This window comes from Passer domesticus, chromosome 5 (assembly GCF_036417665.1).
Source record: "Passer domesticus isolate bPasDom1 chromosome 5, bPasDom1.hap1, whole genome shotgun sequence".
In the NCBI taxonomy this organism is placed as follows: domain Eukaryota; kingdom Metazoa; phylum Chordata; class Aves; order Passeriformes; family Passeridae; genus Passer; species Passer domesticus.
Genome location: NC_087478.1, coordinates 70,525,013 through 70,537,274, shown reverse-complemented (window position 1 = coordinate 70,537,274; position 12,262 = coordinate 70,525,013). Strand labels below are relative to the sequence as shown.

The window sequence follows — 12,262 nt, the reverse complement described above, 5'->3', positions numbered from 1 at the left end:
CACTTGTGTGCAGACAACTGAATTGAAACAAATGACCTAGATTTTTTGTGTGGCATACCCACTTCGCACTTGGAGAATTTCAGAAAACCTAGAAGTTTGTTGGTTTTTGTTAAACAGCTGAGAGTGACTGCATTAGCTAAGCATTCCTACTGATTATTTCTGTGTTCACCCTCTGACATATTTAATAACATCTTTTTAACTCCTCTGGGTGTTTTATTCCCCATCCTCTAAATTTTATAACTTGAAGAAAAAAGGAATTTTCTCCCAGATGTCTTCTTTCTACCCTGTATGCTTTGGGAAATATATGGGACAAGATGATTTTACACCTCCCCCTTATCACATCTTACTGAAACAAACAGAAATAGCAAAAACATCCACAAGAAATCCTGTAGAGATAGTGATCAAAAACCAAATGCAAGTTAACAGATGTTGAGAAGAGAACTTGAATATGGAAAGTTAAATCCCTGTGGAAGAGGCTGAAGACATGAGTATCAAATTTTCATTATTTTTCTGGATTCATTTCTAGTATTTGCTGTTAGTTTATCCTGCAATATCCAACTGAGCTTCTGTTTTTAAAAATATGAAAAAAAGGCTACTCAAAGAATTTCAGCACAACGTTCCCCCTAAAAGACTCTCATCAGTTCATCAAAAATGGGTTTCTGTTCTGAGGATAGTGCGTGTCTCCAGCTGGCATCCTGTAGCAAGTTGTACAACCAGAGCAGACAGATGTAGATGTCCATGTAAAAAATGGGTATCCACTTTGCAGTTCTCTGCTTTAGGAGAAGCCTTAATTGCTAATAATAACACCAATACTTAGTCTATAAAAGTTAAGAAAATGAATTATGAACGTGATTATGAATTTTGCCTGTCTTGATAGTGTATCTAAAGTACTCTGAAAAGCTTTTAAAGTGCTGCTGCACTTATTCTGGCTTAAGCCAACAAAAAGGTGCTTAACAAGCATACTTTTCAGGTTTTGTTGGTGGTAAACAAGTATCTAGCTTATCCACCATAATCAAATGCAATCTGAAGTCCTTTGTCTCAGTCAAACAAATACAATTCCAGAAACAACTGCTAAATAAACTGAACTACTGAGCCATCTGCACTTCAGTTGTATCAGCATTTTGGGAGACAAACAAACCTGATACATGAGTTGTTCTGTAGAACAGTAATGAACCAACTGTTTCCTAGCTACAGCTTCTAGAAGCTCATGCTACAATCCCAGCTTCAAAGATGTGCCAAACACTGTTATTGAAAACGGCTGTTCTCCCCCCTCCCCCAAAATGCTTAACCTGTGTAAAGATTTGAGTGAGAAATAATGTAACCCACTCACTACTTGCACCAGCAAGGGATGAAACAGGAATGAAGGGCCCAGTTGTGCAGATTCTCTTAGCTCCTATGAATTTCCATTTATAAGTTTGGTCCAAAATTTCCATTTATAAGTTTGATTCTTAGTCAGGTAACAGCTCAGAGTAATGGCAGCAAGTAGTTCTGACAGAATAAGCTGCTGCAGACACAGGTATCATTGCTCTCTGTTCAGATTACCTCTTTAACTGATAAATGTTTGTGCACAAAATATTCTGGATGATGAACTGAAACATCCAATGATTAGATACTTTCCAAACTGTCTCTGCTTAGAATTCAGAATTAAAGTTAAAATGCTTTAGTTACAGCATCAGGACTCACTTGTCAGCCCTGATATGGAGGGCACAAACATCAATAAAAGCCTTTAACCATTAATTCTAAAGAATTGCAGATCAATCTAATGACTTTATCCCTTAAGTTGACATAAACCTAATGTTCACTCTGAAGAATTTGTTAAGCACTGCATCTATTGAACACAGTGCAGTGTCCTTTTTCATAGGCAACACTGAGCTGGCCTAAAAGGGTTGGATTTTTTATTGCAGAAGTGATTGGCCAGACTTCATGTTTTACCAGTGCATTTTGGATGAGGTGATTTGCATGATACCTATTCTAAGAGTATACTAAGCAGAAGATATTCCAGTTCACATGGGTGCCAGACAATTGCTAAACAGGAGCCATCAAGCATACATAAACCAGGAATCAGAGCAGTAATTCTGTCTCAGTAATAGACCATCAGTAAACTGATAATAGATAACACGACGAAAACAGAAAAATCTACAAAACAACACCTGTTCCTACAAAAAGGAATTTTTTTTCTCAAGCTTAACATGTCAGAAACTGCCCCAAAAGTTAAGCAGCTGAGCAAAGGATCCCAGCCATTGCTACACCTTCTGCATTGAGTTAACTGCCAACTAAAACACTTTCAGTTTCTGGAAGAACCCCACATCAAGTTCTGCATTAAACTGCTGAGTACATGTTGTCCAAGGAATGAACAGGAAGTGGATGTTTTCCTTTGAGGCAAACACACGGCGCCAGCTACTGGGTTTCAGTTTCAATAGATGCCAGCTTGATTTTTTGAATTCTCTGCATGACCTAAAGACACAATAAGTAAAAAAAACCCTGCAACAATAACAAATGTGAATTCTCAAAGCTCAGGTTGTACTGTATCAGGAAGAGATGAGAGAATAAACAGGAAGATGAGTGTATCTCCTGAAGATTACTGCTATGGTTAAAAATTCCCTGAATAAAAGTGCCTTAACTGGGCCTTAGCACTATAAGCAGGAATTACCTCTCAAGAAACTGAACAAAAGATATATCCAAGGCAAAATCAAGTGTTCTATCAAATCCAAAGCAATGAAGCTCAGCTTCTAAATAGGTTTTCCTATAAGATTAACAAGTGCTATTTTCCTGTGCACAGTGAATTTACATTTTCTTCATTCAGCAATGCATAAAAAGATATGAAATGTCAAAAGCAGCATTAATGAGTTCTAGAAGTTTTGTGCCTTAATGCAGAGTTTTGTTGACATGATGAAGCAGTTGGTGATTGGAGTCATGCAAAAACAAAACATGGAAACAAAAAACTCAATCAGAAAAGCTATTTTTACATCCATAAAATAAATGCTGCTTTCTAAGCAGTATATACTTAAAAACATATGTCTGAATGGCTCCCTAAACCAATTATACACACTTGGAATATTCAGCTTCACTGCAATAGTTTCCTTAAAACTTATAAATATTGGTATTTCACTTTTCAGTTTGAAATACTCCACCTACAAGTTAAGCTATTTTTTTCCAAAAATTACTGTTGAAAATGCTTTAGTAAATAGAGTCTATTAACTTGTCACAGAAATGGAACTAAACTGTATCTCATGCTATACTCTAATTAGAAGAATCTATTTTGAAAGTAATTATATTTACTGTCATTATGCCCAAGGTAAATTTAAATAACAGACAGTTACTCTTTTTATCACAAGGCAAATTCAAGTTTTTTTTAAATTATACTAAATATCCATGACTTTAGCCAAGAAACAGTTAACAACATTACTGAAGTTACTGAGAAGTCAGCAATCCAAGAAATAACGATTCGCACAAATGCCTCACTTGAGTACAAAGGATACCCTCGGATTTTTTGCGAGTTTGTTTGGTTTTTCTTAATATAGGGCACAAAGAGAAATGCAGATCTCACCTCACAGGAAGTCTCCTGGACTCTTTGTTATTTGACTTGAAATCTTCTACTTTCAATTGCATTACCTGAATCAAACACTGAAAGTATTTTTAAACAAACAAAAAAATACTTTTTAAACATTTATTGCCTATGGTATTTGCTTTCATAGTGTCATTAACAAATCAGTTTAAATGAGAGATGCTGATGGTAACTGTTCTATGGACAGCTCTCTATCTATTGTCTCAAATGGCCTAACAGCTCATCTTTCCTGCTTGAAGCTAATAACTAATTTATAGGTCACAAGTGTGTTAGAAAGCAAGTTCATAAATGACCAGAGTTTGGGAAATGAAAGAATTAGTCATCCAACAATAATTATCAAGACTGGATCTTAGCTCATCAGAAACTCTGAGCACACAATTTTGTTGTACAAACTGACTCAGAACATTATCTGGACTTTGGCTGGAAGTGTGACAGGGCAATCTCCACAACACCTATCTAGTGATGTCTTGGTCTGCTCAGCTCATTAGCCACAGCATGCAAATACTCTCTTTGATTTCCAAAGCACAGCTGAAGGCTAAGTAAAAGGATTTCACCATTTCCTTCTGGCCTGTAACCACGGAGGAAGGCAGCAATGTCTGTAAGCAAAGACAAAAGTGCAGACCATATTCTAATTCTTGGTGCAGCAAGAAAGACACAAAAATTCTTCCTTTGAAGAAATGCACTGCCCTTGGCAAACAACGTATCTGATCTGAGCTACAGAATTACACTGCATAAGAAATACTAATAAAGAATGTAAAAATGGGCAAAGTGCTAAAAGCACCAAATCCCAAGTCCCTCAAGCTACTTCAAAGCCATATTCATGTGCATTATGAGTTTTCAAGACCATATTTTTCTTTCCCTTCCTACTCTCCCTCATCAGAATTTCAGTTGCTTTAGGGAAAACAAATTATTTGCTACCTTAGTCTTTATTAAAAAGAGGAAAAAACCCAACCCCAAACAAAAAAAACCCCACACAAGAACATTCCAATCAAACACAATTAAGACAAACACTGCAGCTTGTTCAGTAGGACTTATTAGTACTGATTGCATTCCAAGTCAAAACAGCAACATGACAGATAGCAGTTCCTTAACCATTTAAATGAAAGTATTGTTTCCTTCCCCATCTGTGGCCTGTGACTGTAGAATTTGCCATCACTGGTCAGGATCATCATAGGCTTTAACAGCAGTATACTGTAAAAAGATACCCAGCATCCAATAAAAGTTTAAAACTTGCTTTAATATGAGCTGTACTGATTTGTACCTACCTCCCCTCATAATGAGCTAAAGCAGAAAAACATCTAATTGTTCAAAACTGCTGAAACTACAACTTGTAAGAAAAACAACTGTTGTATAACCAACTGGTGGTCAGTTATTGGCACTTATTAATTCCAGCTCATGCTTTTGTCCTAGCAATAGATCTGTCTATGGAAATGACAACTGTTTCTTTCCACAGAATTGTACTAGGAAATTCAACATTCATTTTACTATGAAGGGGATGAAAAATTAGGGATAATTTAACACAAACCTTCAACTTGAGAAGTGGGAAAATTAGGTAGAAAGAGGTAACTTTTCTTGCACTTTTTTGTGGACACATATTCAGAAGTTCAAACAAGCATTACATGAAACCATAAAAAACATGCTAAATTCAACTTCACATAAAACTGTAAAATAAAACTTTACATAAAACTGTATCCCCATGACTTCAGCAATACAATCATATCATCCCCTGGTTTTCTGCATCTTTCCTATATTTTCTCTTCTGACCATTAATCAGACATAAAAATTCTTGGACATGAGAACCCTCAGTCCACAATGTTCTCCTTGAACTTAAGTAAAATATTTGACCTTCAAATCCTGATATATTACCAGCTGAGCCTCTGGTCCTTCAGAAAAACCACATGGTAGTTGTTTGGTCTATTGAGAACTACCCAAAGAAATCCTTATTTATGCATTCTGACACTGCTGCAAGATCCACTCATTCAGTATTTTTTACTTATGTGGCCTGCATGAGTCACAATGCCATGGTACCCAAGTCAACATTCACTGCACGATCTTCTCATCTAAGTCAACATTCCATATATCATTCCAAATGGATACGGATCCATAGCACTGCAGAACTGTTCTCCTGGAACAGAGAAGCTTAGCTCATCTCCTGTAAGGCTTCTGTTGAAGTCAAAATTAACTAACTGAGCTAGGCTTGAAAAACAAGGATTTATTAAAGATAAAACTGATAGCAGAGGGAAAACTGTGGTTAGAATAAGGGAGGCAGAAAAAAGAAGAGCAGTAGTAGAATTCAATATTTTCCTCACATCACCAAATTCTCTGCTTGTTATTCAAGAATTATTCAAAGATATTAACAGTTTGTGCATCAGTTCTTCTTCTCTGCTTGTTATCTATTCCCAACTTTGACCATCATACTTAGGAATGCAGATGCTGTATACCACAAACTTGGACAAAACAGGATATATTTCAGAGATAAAATTTGCTTTCAATTTAGGGAATGGAATACATTAGCACATCAGCAGAAAGAAAAAAAGATTAAATTCAATGTTTTATTATCTGGTCTTAATAACTCTTCTTTTTGCAGCAAACACCCATTAGGCACAGGACAAATCAGCACAGTAAGAACACCCCAGACAGAATCAAGTAAGTACTTAACTTGGGTTTTAAGCATAGAAAGGTCAAATATGAATCATATAGGCAATATGTTAAAGCTACCCAGATTTTCAGAGCACAGACACGAACTCAATGAACAAAATCACCATAGCCTGACATCAACATCCCAAAGAAAATATTACATTTAGCAGTTCCAGATTCATGATCATTCAAATGATCACAGCTGGAATGAGCTCTATTTACATTTCAAATTGAAATGACTGAAGAATCAGTTCTATCCGTACCTTCACAAAAAAAAAAAAAACACCAAAAAAACCACCAAAAAAAAAAAAAGGAGAGATTTGAGCATCCTGGGATGTTCCTTCAGTCAGTGAGTCACACATTCCACCACAATGCCAGATTTGCACACAAGTTTGTTACTCCATGCTGCTCCTATAAACTACTTAAGAACTGATGCACAAACTGTTAATATCTTTGAATAATTCTTTGCCACATGTCCTCAGACTCTCTTGGATCAGACTGGGGAAATTAATTAGCCATCCCAAAGAGGTGGTTTTCAACAACCTCATTAATTTTATTGTGCACACTACTAAGAAGTGGCATCTTTGCTGTGTTTTTATAAAAGTTTTTTTCTAGTACATTCCTGGGATTTTGCTTAAGAGCAGCTCCACCATGAACATGGAATCTGCTAATGGCAGGTTACAGTAGCAAACAATTATCTTGTTCCATAAAAGAAGAATTTAGGTCATCATGTTAAAATTTGCAAAATGTAAATTGAACACCAAGATTAATTAGAACTACGCAGTAAAACAAAATTATCTTTAGCAATCACACTTCAGCAGACTCAACAGTAATCAAGTGGAAAATAACAGAACTCCAAGAATCTGCAGATAAAGACAAACCCTCATAGTAAAAGTGCTGGCAAAACACTGGGGAGTTACAGGGATACCCAAGAGGCCCCAGAGGGAATAAGCTCAGTCCAGCAGCTCCCAGATCAGGGCTAGCTCTGATATGCTCCTGGACAAGCCAGTGAGGTACTGCTGCCCTGCACTGTAATCCAGACAGGCTTCCAGGCTGTCACTCAAGAGCAGGAAACCTGTTACCTGACCAGAGGCAATTCAGGTATCAATGTAGCCATAATAACAATGTGCACTTCAGCATTCAGCATGATGAGGTAAGGGGAATTTCAATGTATCCATTATATGCTTTATCTGTAAATCAAATAATTCACTCATATATAGCAACCATTTAAGCACACATTTTCATTTAGTTTGTAACTGAAGGTGTAAAAGTCTTTGGAATGGATACTGAAGAGAACAGAGGTTATCCCCAAGAATTAAAAGCTATTTATTACTCCGTGTTAATCTTTCTTCTTGCACATTTATTCAAGTTTCTTCTATGCTTCACAACACTTTACTATATCCCTGACTGCTGCTTCTTGTTCAAAAAGGTATTTCTAGACAATATTTTTTTATTTTAGCCTCCATACTTAGTTTAGCAGTAATCAAGTTTTATGTATGTCTCAAGACATGTATTCAAACCTCACTATATCCCAAAGAAGTGCAAGACTGCAGCATCACAGTTTTGTCAAGAACTCACAGGTCGTTGCTGTTGTCTAAATGAGTTATTGAAGGTCCTCCAGGAATTTGGTTTTGTTTGTTTTGTATCTAAAAAAACAAGACTCCACACCAGAAATGCCTACACAGCCACTTTCTACGAACATCAATTTCACAGCCTACCATAACTTCAACCTCCCAGTCCTCTGAGCAGTAAAATTCTGGTGCTTCCAGCTTTGTTGCCTGTCCTATCTTCTTATGGTATTAGGTTAGTTGACTTACCAAACTTAAATGTAAGCAGCAGGAGGTTTAGGAAACGATGTAAGGGATTAAATCAGCTCATGGAAGTGGGGAATTCTCAGTTAAGCTATGGGAGATGAAATTACTTCAGAACAAACATTTATTGAAGTTTATCTTGCCAAAAACTTTTTGCCTAGTGAATAAAATAAATAGTATTTCACCTCAGAAATCTATTGCCGATTGGAAACGCTATGTGCACATGCTGATAGAGGAGTCCTTTCTAAGCAAATGCACAGTTTATCTAATTCCACCGGGGAAGAAGGCTAAAGAAGTGGAAAAAGCGCAAACACCATTCATGTTAAGAAATTCTGTAGGCTTAATACAACTTGCTACTCTTCTAACAAGTACTTTTTAACCCACTCCCTACCTTGAGGGAGGTAAATTTCTTCCAGTTGCGTGGGTCCTCCTCACCCATTAAACTGCACATTTGATTCAGTTGTTCCCATGGAAGTTTCTGCTTTCTTGAGGAATTTTAAAAATTTGAGTGGATGTATGTGGGAAGAGTGCAGAATTCCTTCAAGCTTTTAGATTCCTGTAGGCATCTCTGAAGCTAATATATGCTGGCTATATTAAAAAGGAAGACATCAAAGAAAGCAAACAGTAAAAACTACTTTTTAATCTCGTCATCATAAAAATAGCTGACACTGTACTTGCTGCCATAACACACTAGATACCATATTCCAGGAGAAATTTACATTTATCATAAAGAAAAAGTTGACACTGTTGCAAGTTCAGAAATGTAGACACTAATATAATGTCCCTTACAAAAACAGAAAGAAGTCTTACAAGGCTATTCAAACTATAAGAATAATCATTCATATTTTAATCAAATAGAAGCCACCAGTATCTTTCAAATGCAGACTGGCAACACTGAGGGTCTCTTTTGCTAAGCAACAAAGCAGTATCATGTGGCATTCTCTGTTTCATTGACACCCCTCAGAACTACTCTTTTTGTGCAAACTTTTTTCCCTGAAGAAAGTACCTTCAGGAGAAAGCAAAATCCCTATGTAGAAAAACATGTAATGCAAATGGAGACCTTTGCTTCTGTTTCTGTATCCTTTCTTTGTCCAGGAACTGCTGAAGTGGCAGAAATATTCACATTCTTCTTGGTACTTACTAGTCAAACCTCAGATTGAAAAAAAAAAAAAAAAAAAAGAAAAAGGAAAAAAATAGCTACTTGTGACTCCACAGACAGGACTTCCACAGGTTACTACACATAAGTGAAGTCCAGTCTGATTAAGGGAGTTCAACTCCTGGAGTCCCACTGATAAACTCCATTTATATTATTATTTTTAGAGCACCCAGGGTCACCTAGTTAGCATTTCAAGCTAATCCCATTCAACTATGAAATAAAAATCAGAGGTCAAACCCTTCATGTGGTAATTGGTGGCAAAACTGCAAGATCATAGTTAAAGGCTGTACTGTTTCCAAACAAATAATGAGGAAACAAGACTAAGAACAAGAAACAAAACAAATGAGAAGCTGGGAAACAAAAGTTTCAGGAAGAATTTTATGAAGATGCAGACTGTAAGATATATGACTGCCCGCCCCATTACAGAGAGAGGAAATTTATGCTGCTGCAAAGTTTATATAAGTAAAATTCCTGAACATTAAATCATACTTAGAGCAGGAAAGCAGCAGGGAGCAGAAGCCATATAACTGATAAGGAAGAAAGTCAGCAAGAACATAGAGCACAGAACAGATACTTTCCTGAGAACTCTAACTACCAAAGCATGATTTGCCTTCACATATTTCATTAATCTCAGAACTGAGAATGCAAAGTTCCAGCTGAGGCTTCTCCTACATTCAGATGATTTATGAAGTTCTCTTGCCCCTCCTCAACGTACATTTCCTGTTATATAGCAAAACCTAAACTCATTCTTGTACTCTTTCCTTCCCTGAAGGCACCCCCTCTATTTCACCAAAACTGACCTACCTGCACTTCTGTAAAACTTACAAAAAATCAGACAGAAAAAATTTTAAAAACCACTAGAAAGGATGAGGATCAGTCAAAACTTGCTTATATAAGCTCTGTTTCCAGAGGAAACCAGCCTAAGACTTTACTAGCCCACTAGTCTGTCAAGGAAACAAAAAGGACTGAAAACATTTGACTTCTTTTAGTTTGTTTAACAACTGAAGACACAATACAAACTTGCAAGTGTGAGGAAAGTATGAATAAGATTACATCACAAACCAACAAAAAAACCCCAGAGTTTATTCAACTTCTACATCAGAAGCAGTTCTACAATGTAAGAGCACTCAAGGATTGCTGGCTCCTTTTACAGTAACCATCTAACTCCAGCGAGTATCTCTCTTTTAAGGATGTCTGCCTCATTAGTACAGTTAGATGACAGACTTCAGCCTCTTTACTACAGCAGCATCCAGGCTGGCTCAAGCCTCTTTCAGTAGCAGATGGAACCAAGTATTTGACGCGGCACTGAAGCAGATGAAGAGTGATCACATAAATCCATTTGCTACACAAGTTGCAGTGACACTCGGAAAGAATGGGAATACAAAAAAAAAAAACTTTCTAATTAGCACTGCAGTGAACTTGTAGATAGAAACTGAACCAAAACACTGCCAAAGCATTAAAACTTTTGCCTCAGCAAAAGATACACAAGGATCCAATAATTACTAGCGTGCAGTGAATTTAGAATTCTAGACATGGAAACCATTTAAAAGCAGTAGAAAAAATCCAAATATGCTGCTGACACACTCCAATTCCCCACATCTGAGAAGATATCAGACATACCAATGTATTACCCAACTTTATTGCACAGACACAGGTACACAACCCTTAGCAAACAGCTGAAGTGGGATAATTACATTGTTCCCAGTTATTTCCTCTAGAACTTTACAGGCAGAGCATGTGAGTGCACAGCCACTTTGATGCAAAGTCCAGCAGCTTAGCTGGAACTGTCAGAGAAGACTATTCAGGCTAAGCTGTTGGACTTTGTACTAAAGCAGCTGGAAGTACTTGCACACTTCTCTTTTTGCCAGGAGCACTACAAGTTTGAAAGCTGACAACTGGAGTAGAAAGAACCTAAATCATCACGGCAAGTTGTGTCAGCATGTGTCAAGCTCCCAGAGACAATCATTAACTTGTACGGAGATCAAAATAATTACAGGTAAATTAGATGTACACCTCTGCTCTGATGTAACAGTTCCCAGACAATCTTCCTGAACAGCAAGGATTCACTGAAGCAGAATGTTGCCCTTGTGTGCTTTTCCCACAAACCCCAGTGACAAGAGAAGGCAAATGAGGACAGAATGCAGCTTTCCAATCCTGCCGTGCACCTGAGGACTGTTCAGCCATCACACAGGTGTCTGCTCTTCCCGCAGCACTCGCCCTGACCAGGTATCAGCACACTTCCCAGAAGGTTAATGAATTAAGCCTCAGCACACCCGGTGGCTTAGCATCACCCTATTAAGGATGAGCCCTGAGGCACAGAGTGGAAGGATAACCAAACCGAGGCCACAAATCCACAAAGATCAGCGAGGCAGGACCGGGATCCCGCCTGTCAGTCCTTCAAGTTTCACGCAGTGACACGGAACGACTGCACCGGCATGCGCGAGGGGCGGCCGGGGGCAGGAGACGAGGAGGAAGCCGGGGAGCCGAGAGGCCCCGAGGAGGGGGAGGGGGCCCTCAGCTCGGCCCAGGAGCGCCCGTGCCCGCCAGGCCGCGGCTCCCGCCGCCCCGGCCCCATCCCGGGGGCTGCGCGCACATCCCTCCCTCCCCCGCTCCCTCCCTCCTCCGCCCGCGCCGCCGCCGCCGCCGCCTCTTACCTTGGCCACGTAGTCCTTCACCTCATCCAAGTCTCCGTTTTTGAGGGCCCACATGAACTCCTTGTCGGACATCGCGGCCGCCGGGCGGGGGGGCGCGGGCGGGCGAGGCGGCGAGGGGCCGGCGGCAGCTGCCGGGAGCGCGGGCGGCGGCGCGGGCGGCGGGAGCCCCTCCCCGGCTGCCGGGCGGGGCGGGGCCGGGCTCGGCGCAGCGCGGGAAGGCGCGCGGGCAGCGCGGGGCGGGGCCGGGCCGGGCACGAGGCAGCGCGGGCGGTCCCGCCGGGGCGAGGAGCGGCTTCACTCGCGCGCGGCCGCGCTTCCGCTTCCGGTTCCCGCGCCCGGCCCCCCGCTCCGCCGCGACGCCCACGCGGGACGGCGGCACGCGGGGCGCAGGGCGCATGCGCGCGCCGCCGGCGTCCCCGCGTTCTCCGGGATACCGCGG

The 12,262-nt window shown here is 39.9% G+C and overlaps 1 protein-coding gene across 1 annotated transcript in view; it reads right to left on the bottom strand.

Annotated features, from left to right (window-relative positions):
- The window catches only part of MTPN (myotrophin), a 30,406-nt gene extending 18,373 nt beyond the window's left edge, over positions 1-12,033 (bottom strand). Inside the window, exon 1 of the mRNA XM_064420917.1 lies at positions 11,824-12,033. Within this exon, the coding sequence (XP_064276987.1) occupies positions 11,824-11,895 (72 nt within the window). The 5' untranslated portion in view covers positions 11,896-12,033. The remainder of the gene's footprint in view (positions 1-11,823) is intronic.
- Positions 12,034-12,262: the final 229 nt, after the last annotated feature.